We start from the raw sequence: 12,186 nt of genomic DNA on the forward strand, positions 1-12,186 counted from the left end.
GATTCTTTTGAGCTGAAGGCATTTGAGATTCAACAGATGAAGAAAGAAGCCTTCCCAGAGCCTCCCTCATCTGATCAAAAGCAGAAATTTCTGAGAAATGAGTATAGTCATAAGTTCTTCTAGCGAAGTTTATGGCTATGAATGTGATGGAATGATGATCCCAAGAGAGCCATGTACCAACATACTTTATTCCATTTGTTTCCCCCATAGATTTGCCTTCCCATAGTTTGCCATTCTCATAATCCTCAAACCCTTTTCCTTTGTCTTGTTGCTTTTTTATAAATTTATTGTTCTTTATTAATATGCCTAATAAGCCCAAGTTCACCCCTTTGAGTTACTGATCACTGACTTTCTCATGTGTGTATATGTGCTGCATGTGCTAATAAATTCTGTTTTTTGTTTTTTTTTTTCAGGGTCAGGATCTCTTGACTTCATTTCTTTTTTTTTTGGTTCATCTTTTTGGTTTATCTCTCCTCATTCCCCTACCCCCACATCACGTATGTCAGTGTGTTCCATGCCTCCCTGCTTCAGGCCTTATTTTTTGGTCAATTCATTTTGTTCATTAGATTCCAGAAATAAGCTAGGTCATGTGATATTTGTCTTTCTCAGATTGGCTTATTTCACTTGGCATAATAGGAGACTATTATGTTTTTCTTCTATTAATCTGTCTTTTGCCAGTCTAATTTCCAGGGCCCCAGCTGGAGAACCTAGGGAAGTCATGGAAAAAAGTTATTTTTCATTCCCTACAGAATATTGTCTGAATGTCTATTTATTTAAAACAGAAGTGGCAACTCAGATGCCTGTAGGAGCAGATAAGTGATTTAAATGAGTGACGTAGGACAGATTATATTTTATTGAGAGGTATTTGTTTTACATATTGAATACATAGCAATATTCTTCATTTATGCAAAAAAATATTCTCCATTGTTTTCTTGAAATATGTGGGCTATATTAGTTGTTTTCCTTCATTTGTTAGGCATAGGGAGGAGAAATATTTCACCTTTATTGGAAGAAAACAAATGTAGTGATAAATGGTCCCTGATATCCAGCTGCAGGAGAGGAGTATATGAAGCAATAGGGAGTGGTGAGGAATGGTGGCTACCTAGACCAGTGGTCGGCAAACTGCGGCTCGTGAGCCACATGTGGCTCTTTGGCCCCTTGAGTGTGGCTCTTCCACAAAATACCGACTTCTGCACATGGGCCACGAAGTTTCAATCACACTGTACGTGCGCGCCCGCACGTGGTATTTTGTGGAAGAGCCACACTCAAGGGGCCAAAGAGCTACATGTGGCTCGTGAGCCGCAGTTTGCCGACCATTGACCTAGACTGTACATGTCCCATCTAATGGGGACAGCTTCAGTCCACTCTGGTCACAGGAAAATATGGGACCAGTATTACCTGATTTTCAGATTTTTCAATAAAAGGTAGAAATGTGGAATTCATGTGAAATATCCCACTTTTCAAATGTTAGTAGCTTTTTAAAAAAGATGTCTGACACTGTGTGGGACAAATAGAACATGGCTGTAGGCCCCCCAAAAGCATCTTTAGATTTAAATGATTTATAAACTTTATGTTCTTGACTCTAGCCCCTGCCATTGCCAAGCATAAATTCTAATGTCTTTGTTTGAAATGAGAGTGAGAACAAAAGCCAACCTCTAGTTAGAGGTAAGGAGTGAATGTGAAGGAAATAAAACTAGAGAGAAAAAAGAAAAAGAAATAAATCTGGATACTTTTGTCTGTTTCCGTGCCAAATAAATATTGCCTGTGCTGTTTCTTTCTCCTGTGGAGCATCCAATGTGTTGTATGTCTAAAGATGGAAATTACAGTTTTTGAACAACAAATTGGGACACATGATCTGACAGTGAGACACATATTTTGAATGTGGGGATGTCCAGGACAATATAGGACACATGGCAGACATCCTGATAAAAACACAAATGGAGTTCCTTCTAGGGACTCACTATTTTGCTTTCTTTGCAGATGGCAGCCCGTTTCACATGGTCTTTTGTGGTTTTGCTCTTTAATACCTCAATAACTAAAAGTCCTCTAATGAATTGCAAACACAGTTGACTGGGGATTGAACCTGCAACCCAGGTATGTGCCCTGACTGGGAACTGAACCTGCAACATTTTGGTGTATGGGATGATGCTGCAACCAACTGATCTATCTAGCCAGGGCTATTTGGTAGTGCTTTTAAAACTCAAACTGCAAGGAGGTCAAGAGGGTATGTGATCAGATGGCATCTAGAAATAAATTCTGTTGCTGTCAGAGAATACTGAAGAGGACCCAGTGACTGGACGGGTTTCCACTTCTTTTTCCCATGCAGGGTTTTTTTACCCTCCTGCTTAGGCCCCCTCATCTTCCTGACTTTTTGTTTAAAACAATACTTTCCAAGGTTGCCTTAAATCTGATCATATCTGAAGCTTTAAGTGTAATTGTTCACATTAATGCTTTCCCCACTCTGCCAGCAAGCCAGGTGGGGCTTGTTAGGTTGAATTTGGATTTGTTGACAATCCCTGATTTGAGTTCTCAAGTCCTGAAGAGTAATCTTGCATTGGAATGGGGTGTGAGGAGGGGTGAGGCAGCACTGTTTCTTGGACTTTGAATTCTTATTCAGGTCTGTTGAAACTGAGAATGTGGAGCAAGGTCTGTTTGTTTAATGGGGCTTTTCCTGACTACTTATTCACCCACTTCTAGTCCTTACATGTTGGTGGTATTTGTTGACTGTTTCAGAGTATGTGCTTGCACTCAATGTGGGTTACAAATGTGGGTTCTATGCTGGTAGACTAATAGAATGTCAGAGCTAGGAGCATTGGAAGGGATCTTGTCTACCCAAGCCCTCATTTTATAAATGAGGAAATAGGCCCAGAGAGGGAAATGACAAAGTGATTTATTGGTAGAGTTAGTAGAATAACTCAGGGCTCCTTTTATTATTATTATTATTAGTAGTAGTAGTAGTAGTAGTATTAGTATTAGTAGTAGTAGTAGTAGTAGTAGTATAATTATTATTTTCAATTCAGAACTCTTCATCTTTATTATTTTCTCATGTGTAATAGCTCCCTAGATCAGTTGTGGAGATTAGCCTCCTCTCATTCATGACTCTTTGAGTTTCCTTCCTCAGAAGCCATTAAGTATTAAATAAAACCCAACATGAATGATTGCTACTGAAAACTATGCTCCTAGCTGCAGGCTTATCAAATCTAATAAAGGTTCTCAGAGTGAGTAATCAGTGGGAGCACTTAAGATCTACATACATTTTGCAAGCACCTCCATCCGTAATTGCTATTAGCACAGTTTTTTTTTTTTTTTTAGTTTGCTAGATAAGTATAATCACAGTAACTATTTAAAAAAAAATCTCATGTTTAAAAAATGATGAGTATGGCGTAGGTGCTCAATAAATATGTATAGAAAAATAAATGCTTCAGTGCAGTTCTGGGTTCTGCTGATCTGTTCATTGGCTCAGGCCTCCCAGGGGAAGAAGCTGTTCTGTCCATATGCCCTGAGCTACAGGAAATGTGATGCCGTTTCCTTGTGTAGCAGCAAAAACAAAGGGCTCTGACTATGACATCTTTTCTGATGGCTTCTGTAGTGTATAAAGAGGACTTAGAAAATCCTACCTGGTCAGCAAAATGTTCCAGGCTAATGTTAAATGAGAGCATTACTGTAAGCAGCCTACCTAGGTAAGCAGGTCCTGTACTTTTAGGCCATCTTGACAACAACTTCTTTATTTCTCAGCATCTCTGTTTCTCCCATGGTACAGAAGATCATCTGGATATAGTACTTCTCAAATAATTCTGCTTTCCTTAATGGCAGAGAAGTGTACACGTGGGCACTCTGGCAAGTCGCGGAGTAGTAAGAAGTGCCTTCTTGTACATACATAATTTCTGTTAAAGCTTTTGTTTTACTTTTTAAATTTATGAGAAGTTTTTATTTTTTTCCATCATTTGTTTCAACAGAACATTAGTATTTGCTCCCAAATTGGGGGTAAAGTTTCTGCTCAGGAAAGCATGCCAGGCCAATGTTAAATGAAAAAAATTCTGTATATAGCCTAACTAGGAAGCAGGCCTTGTACTTTTAGGCCATCTTGATGACACCTCTTTATTTCTCAGTTCCTCTGCTCCTCCTATGTACAGAAGCTCACCTGGATATAGTGGCCTTCTCTGGGACACCTGAGCCACACCGTCAGAGTCCAATTTGAGGAAGATGAAACTAAAGAGTACCTGATGTATCCATCCCCTGAGGTAGGTTATTGTTCTTAGCCTGGGAAGACAGGGTCTCTTATTTCTATAGATTTAAGGCAGTCATTTTAAAACAATTTTTAAAAACGAATCCATGCAATGTTTTCTTCTAAACAAAGCTGTTATAGAGGGTCACTATGGGAGATTTGGATCTGCTCTGGATAGAACAGGGGTTTGGGGATCCAGAGCCTTACCCGCTTGGGTCCCTTCTCCTTCCCTTGTAAAGGGACACTGGGTACTCTGAAAGTAGCTTGAAAATCATTAAAATAGGGTGAAACTATTCTTCATCCACATATGGTACCTTTCATTCACTGACCCTCTATTCACTTACCAAACTTTTATTGAGTGACTGACTATATGCCAGGCACTGTTCTGACACTTCTGATATAGCAGTGAATAAAACAGATAGCATTTCCTGCCCTCATGGAATGAACATTCTAGTGGAGTAGTTAGCCAACTAACATGATAAATAAGTAAAATGCATAGTTTCTTAACTACTGATAGTCCTTAGAAGACCAGTAAAACAGGGAAGGGGAATTAGATGTGCTAGAGGTATTTTGAAATTTTAGATAGCATTACTAGAGAAGGCCTCAATGAGAAGATGAGTTTTGAGTAAAGACCTGGTGAAAATGAAGTTAGCCCTGTTTAGATCTGGTGACAAAGCCTTTCAGGTGGAGGGAAGAACAGTGCAAAGCTCTGAGGTAGGATATTGCTTGGCATGTTTAAGGAACAGGAAGGCTTTCACTGTGAGCAAAATGAAAAGTCACTAGAGAGTTTTGAGTAGATTCTTTTATGTTCCAACAATATCACTGTGGCTGCTGGGTAGCGATTGAGCGTAGGCCAATGCAGAGTAGTGGAAACTTGGTAGGAGTCTATTATGGAAATCCAGAAGAGAAATGTTGGTGACTTGGGAAATAATGATGGCAATGGGATGGTGAATAGTGGTCAGACTCTGGAGTCAGGACCAATGGGATTTGCTGTGGAGCAGATGTGGAGTATGAGAAAAAAGAGAAGAGCCAAGAACGTCACTAAAGTTGTTAATCTGAACAATTGAAAAATGGAGTTACTGTTAACTGAGACCTGAAGTTTGAGTGAGGATCAGTGTTTGTGTCCAGGTGCGAGGGTGTAGGAAATATCAGTTGCTCATTTACACATGTTAAATTAGATATATTCATAATACATCTAGGTAACGATGTCTGGTAGGCATTTGGGCATATGAATCTTGAATTTGGGCAAGTTAAGCCTGTAGGGTCACATTTTCCCACATTCTTATAGTAAGGATGTGGTGTATCAGAGATACATCAGCCAGTTGTCTTTCTATAAATGGCACATATCCAGAGGGCTCATGGCTTTCAGTTCCAGTCACTTGAGCCCACGTTCCAGTTGGCATGAATACAGACAATCCCTTGCCCTCACCCTTAGCCATGTGAGTTAGATAAACATGTCCACACTTTTCTTTCAAGGACCCCTAGGGATGACTGTGAAGCTCAGAGACACTGTTCCATGGAACTAAGTTTCATAATCTCTGGATGCAGACCATTGCCTTTCAATTACAATGGCCTCCTTAGGGGTCACAAAAACTTTGGAATAAAGCAAAGTTGTTTAGCTACCAAGGCTGCCATTGTAGAACCCAGGGTAGATCACAAAGCTGGCATTATCTCATATTGTGAATGACTTTATCAAGAGGAAATCCTCTCCAAAGGAATGTCAAGGGCAGCCTTGAGAGGAAAAGAAGTTAAAAATGCAACAGACTGCCCTGGGAGGAGGGGTGGCAGATTGGTTTTGCCTAGATTGCAGAAGGAATGATTTTTTTTACTTGTGTGCACAGGAGTTCAGTTTAATTTAGTAACAGAGGGCTGAGCCCAGTAGCTACATCTTGCAGCTCAGCCCCAGGTCCAAATTATGGGAATAAGAGCAGGGTCACTTGTCACTCAGCACTGACAAATACAGTAAACTGCTGTCTTTGTTACAGTGTGGGAGGCAGGGGAAGGGTAGGAGGTCCTGACAGGAGGGAGAAGTAGAAGATGTACAAAAAAACAGTATTGGGAGTTCCAGGAGAAGAGCTGAGGGTGCATTAGAGAAGCTTTGAGGAGTAGGTGGCATTGAATGATAAGTAGGATTTGGCTAGACAGAAATGGGTCAAAGGACAGTCTTAGCAAAGGGACTGTTATGAGTGAAGGCAGATGCCTTCAAAGAACAGTAAATTTAAGTGGTCAGAGGTAAAGTAAATGAAGGAGGGCATGAAAAGGGAGGCAATGAAGTGTTGTGGTTCAGTACACAGTCTCTGGAGTCAGATAGCCTTTTGAAGCCCAGCTCTGCAATTTATTGTGTAACCTTGACAAGTTACTCAACCTGTTTTACCCTCTGCTTCCTCAATGTAAAATGGAAATAATAAAGTTAATAGCAAAATAGGGTTTTTGTGAGTATAAAAATAAGATAATTTAGTTAAGTACTTGGCACCTAACTATCAGTTCTGCTATGAAAGGTAAGAGGCTAAAAGAAATTACACTAAAACATTTATAGTAGTTATCCTTGGATTGAGGAATACAGGTACTTTTTCTCTATTTCATTCTTTTCTGTCATTATTAGGTTTTCTTTTACAAGCATTCTAACAATAATCAGGAAAACATGAGGGTTTTTTTTCCTATTAAAGCATGTGTGAAAGACAGTAGTGTACAAGATTGGAAAGGTAGATTGAGGCTACATCACCAAACAGTTTATTTTATGGTAAGGGTTTCAAACTATATTTCATGAATTCAGTCATTTTATACAAATGTTTCAAGGGTTCCATAGATATAGGATTTAATTTTCTACTTTAAAAATATATGTTGAAGTATATATTTTAAACCCATAATAAATTACATGTTTAAATATGTAATACATACAATTAACATATTGGAGACATTAAAATAATTTATGCCACCATGACTTATTTTTGTGCAGACATTATAGTAAAGCTACTTTTGACTTCTTGTGAAAATGAGGTATCTTGAAAGATAAACTGATAAAACTGCTAATATTTGCAACTACCTATCTGTGTAAGACTTTTTTCTCAATACTGTACAACCAAAAAAAAAAAATTAAAAATTGAATGTTAATGTAAGAATGTAGTTCCCTTAACTTTGATTTAAGTTTTTTTGTGTTTATTAGAAGAGCCTTATTTTTCCTCATTGACTATATGATGCATAAATATAATTATTTTTCACTTACAAAATAAATTAATATTATTAAAATATCATTTTTATCTGCTTTATTCTAACTGGGGTCTATGTCAGATTTTTGTCTAGGAGGTCCTCATCTGCTATAGAAAATATAAAAATGTCCGAAAACCAATATTCCATAAGAATAAGGGGCCTCTGAAAGTTTTTGTGTAGGGAGTATAAATCTTAGATCTGCGCAGTTTATCTACCAGCAGTGTGAGAGGTGGGTTGAAAGGGGGTGGGCAGAGATTGAAATCTGGGAGACTAGTTAAAGGCCACTTCAGAAGTATAGCTGGGAGTGAATATGGTCTAAATTAAAGGATAGGACAATGGACATGGGAGAGATACTGGACATGGGATTGATATGACAGGAAATGACAACTGATAAGGCATGAGAGAAGGGAGTCAAATATGATATAGTAAGGTTTAAAACACATGTCCTGGCAATTGCGCAACCCGCCCACCAAGCCTGCTGCTTCAACCGCAGGCCCCATGACTTTGCGATCCACTCGCTGACCTGCCACTTCAACCCCGGGTCCCATTATTGCACGGCCTTCCTGTGAAGCCCACCACCTCAACCCCAGTCCCACACATCCTGACGACTGGGCCCCCTGTCAAGTCTGAGACTGCACCACCTACCCTCCAAACCTGCGACATCAACCCTAGGCCCCCTGCCTCCCGGTGCCTAGACCCTCCAGTGAGTCTCAGAGAACATGACCCTCCTGCCAATCCTGCCACTGCAGCCACAGGCCCTGTGTGACTTGGCTGCTAGATCTTTTAATGAGGGCAAAAATGAGGAGACAAAGAAACAACCCCCAAAGGAAAGAAAAGGAATCATTGCCAGAAAAGGTACTAAATGAAACAGATCATTCAATATATCAGAAAAAGAATTCAGAGTAAGAGTCATACAGTTTATAAAATGGCTGGATGAGAAAAATCAACAACTTATGTAAGAATCAAGAGGAAATAAAGAATGATATAGAAACAATAAAATATGCAATGGAAGGTTTCAATAGTATACAGAAGAAGCTGCGGACCGTATTAGCAAATTAGAATACAGGGCAAAAAAAACACGCCCAATCTGAACAGCAATTGGAGAAAAAATTAAAAAGAAGAAAGAGACTCTAAGGGAGCTTTGGAACCACATTAAACAAAGTATCATACGTATAATATGGGTGCCAGAATGACAAGAAGAGGAGCAAGGATTAGAAAACCCATTTGAAGAAATAATGACAGAAAACTTGCCTGATTTGGGGAAGAAAAAAGTCACATAAGCACAGAGAGTCCCAAACAAGATGAACCCTAAAAGACCCACACCAAGACACATCACAATTACAGTGGCAAATGTTAATGAAAAGGAGGGAATCTTAAAGGCCACAAGAGAAAGACAGAGCGTTACCTACAAGGGATCTCCTGTTAGATTATCAAATGATTTCTCAACAGGAACACATCAGGCAAGAAAGAAATGGAATGAAGTATACAAAGTGATGCAAAGCAAGGGACTGAATCCAAGTACACTCTATCCAGCAAGGCTATCATTCAAAATTGAAGGGGAAAGCAGGAGCTTTGCAGACAAAAAAGGGTAAGGGATTTTATCACAACCAAGCCAGCAATGCAAGAAATGCTAAAGGGACTGTTGTAAAAAGAAAAATAGAAAAAGAAGAAGGAGCAGAGGCAGAAAAAATAAAATGGCCACAAACAAGTACCTACCAATAATAACCTTAAACATAAATGGATTAAATGCTCCAATCAAAAGACACTGAGTGGCTGAATGGATAAGAAAACATGACCCATATATATGCTGTCTACAAGAGACCCACCTCAGAACAAGGAACTCACACAGACTGAAAGTGAAGGGATGGAAAAATATCTTTTAGACAAATGGAAATGCAAAAAAAAAAAAAAAAAAAAAAAAAAGCTGGGTCAGCAATATTTATATCTGACAAAATAGACCTCAAAGTGAAGGCCATAGCAAGAGATAAGGGAGGCCACTTCATAATACTAAAGGTATTGATACAAGAGGATATAACTCTGTTAAACCTATATGTACCCAAAGCAGGAGCACCCAAATACATATAAAAAAAACTTCTGAAAGATATCGAGGGAGAGGTCAACAGCAATACAATCATCATAGGGGTAATAAATTATCTAACTCAGCAAATTAAAGAATTAGAAATAGAGCAACAAGAATAGCCCAGAGTGAGCAGAAGGAAGGAGAAATAAAGATCAGAACAGAAATAAATGACATAGAGACAAAAAACAAACAAAAACAAACAAACAAACAATACAAAAGACCAATAAAACCCAGAGCTGGTTCTTTGAAAGGATAAACAAGATTGGTGAACCTCTAGCCAGGCTCACCGTAAGCAAAGAGAAGATCCAAATAAACAAAATCAGAAATGAAAGAGACAAAAAAACAACAGACCTACCAAAAATACAAAGTATTGTAAAAAAAAAAATACAATGAACAACTTTATTCCAATGAACTGGTCAACCCAGAAGAAATGGACATATTCCTAGAAAAATACAACCTTCCAAAACACAATCAGGAAGGATAAAAAAATCTAAATAGGCCCATAAATGTGGAGGAAATTTACAAGGAGTAATCAAAAAACTTCCAGCAAACAAATGCCCTGGGCCAGAGGGCTTCACAGGGGAGTTTTACCAAATATTCAAAGAACTAAAACCTATCCTTCTCATACTATTCCAAAAAATTCAAGAGGAAGGAATACTTCCAAGCTATTTCTATGAAGCCAGCATTACCCTAACCCTAAAACCAGATAAAGATGCTTCAAAGTAAGAGAATTATAGGCCAATATCCCTGATGAACATAGATGCTAAAATGCTCAACAAAATTTTAGCAAGTCAGATTCAGCATTACATTAGATGATCATACACCATGACCAAGTGGGATTTATTCCAGGAATGCAAGGCTGGTACAATATCTGCAAATCAATAAACATGATATATCACAGAAACAAATTGAGAGACAAAAATCACATAGTCATATGAACTGATGCAGAAAAAAATTGGACAAAATCCAACACCCTTTCTTGATAAAAATACTCAACAAAGTGGGAATAGAGGTATCATACCTCAACATGATGAAAGCCTTATATGACAAACCTACAGCCAACGTCATTCTCAATGGATAAAAACTAAAACCATTTCACCTAAGATCAGGAACAAGACAGGGATAACAACTTCTGTTCTACACAGTATTGGAAGTGCTAACCATAGCAATTAGACAAGAAGAAGAAATAAAGGCATCCAAATTGGAAAAGAAGAAGTAAAACTGTTATTATGTGCAGATGACATATTGTACATAGAAAACTCTAAAGACTCCATAAAAACACACTAAAAAATCCCATTTACCATTGTAACAAAAAATTAAAATACCTAGGAATAAACTTCACTAAGGAGGTAAAAGACCTGTATGCAGAATACTACAGGGCATTAAAAAAGAGATAGAGGATGACATAAACAAATGGAAGAATATACCGTGTTCATGGATTGGTAGAATCAACATCATTAAAATGTTCATACTACCCAAAGCGATCTATAATTTCAATCTTTTTTTTTTATTTGATATTCCTTTTATTTATGCATTCATTGGTAGCTTCTTTTTTCTTTTTCTTTTTTTTAATTGCTTAAAGTATTACAAAGGGTATTACATATGTGTCTTTTTTTTCCCCCGCCCTTGACTATCCCCTGGCCTCCCCCACCCCCCAGCGTCCCATGTCCATTGGTTATGCATATATGCATGCATACAAGTCCTTCGGTTGATCTCTTATACCCCTCCCTCCTGCCCCCCAACTTTCCCCGGCCTTCCCACTCATTTTGACAATCTGTTTGAGGCAGCTCTGCCTCTGTATCTATTACTGTTCAAAAGTTTATAATGGTCTCTATTATCCATGAATGAGTGAGATCATGTGGTATTTTTCCTTCATTGACTGGCTTATTTCACTTAGCATAATGCTCTCCAGTTCCATCCATGACGTTGCAAATGGTAGGAGTTCCTTCTTTTTTACAGCAGCATAGTATTCCATCATGTAGATGTACCACTGTTTTCTAATCCATTCATCTACTGATGGGAACTTAGGCTGTTTCCAGATCTTAGCTATGGTGAATTGTGCTGCTATGAACATATGGTTGCATATATCCTTTCTGATTGGTGTTTCTGATTTCATGGGATATATTCCTAGAAGTGGGATCACAGGGTCAAATGGGAATTCCATTTTTAGTTTTTTGAGGAAACTCCATACTGTCTTCCATAGTGGCTGCACCATTCTGCATTCCCACCAGCAGTGCACAAGTGTTCCTTTTTCTCCACATCCTCTCCAGCACTTGTCGTTTGTTGATTTGTTGATGATAGCCAGTCTGACAGGTGTGAGATGGCACCTCATTGTTGTTTTGATTTGCATCTCTCGGATGATTAGTGACTTTGAGCATGTTTTCATATGTCTCTTGGCTTTCTGAATGTCCTCTTTTGAAAGGTGTCTATTTAGGTCCTTTGCCCATTTTTTGATTGGATTGTTTATCTTCCTTTTGTTAAGTTGTATGAGTTCCCTATAAATTTTGGAGATTAGGCCCTTATCAGATATGACATTGGCAAATATGTTTTCCCACATAGTGGGTTTTCTTGTTGTTTTGTTGATGGTTTCTTTTGCTGTGCAGAAGCTTTTTATTTTGAAGTAGTCCCATTTGTTCATTTTCTCTTTAGTTTCATGTGCCCTAGGAGCTGTATC

At 38.5% G+C, this 12,186-nt stretch overlaps 1 protein-coding gene across 6 annotated transcripts in view; it reads left to right on the forward strand.

Annotated features, from left to right (window-relative positions):
* KLHL13 (kelch like family member 13) overlaps positions 1-12,186 on the forward strand; it is a 462,679-nt gene that overhangs the window by 220,504 nt on the left and 229,989 nt on the right. For 5 of the 6 annotated variants that reach the window (XM_059679895.1, XM_059679893.1, XM_059679901.1 and 2 more), the window contains one exon: positions 4,134-4,241. In XM_059679895.1, coding sequence (XP_059535878.1) covers positions 4,224-4,241 — 18 coding nt within the window. In that variant the 5' untranslated portion in view covers positions 4,134-4,223. Of the gene's footprint in view, positions 1-1,980; positions 2,095-4,133; positions 4,242-12,186 lie in introns of all 6 variants that reach the window. The other variant, XM_059679896.1, reaches the window with a different exon arrangement.

The sequence above is a fragment of the Myotis daubentonii genome, chromosome X (assembly GCF_963259705.1).
Source record: "Myotis daubentonii chromosome X, mMyoDau2.1, whole genome shotgun sequence".
In the NCBI taxonomy this organism is placed as follows: domain Eukaryota; kingdom Metazoa; phylum Chordata; class Mammalia; order Chiroptera; family Vespertilionidae; genus Myotis; species Myotis daubentonii.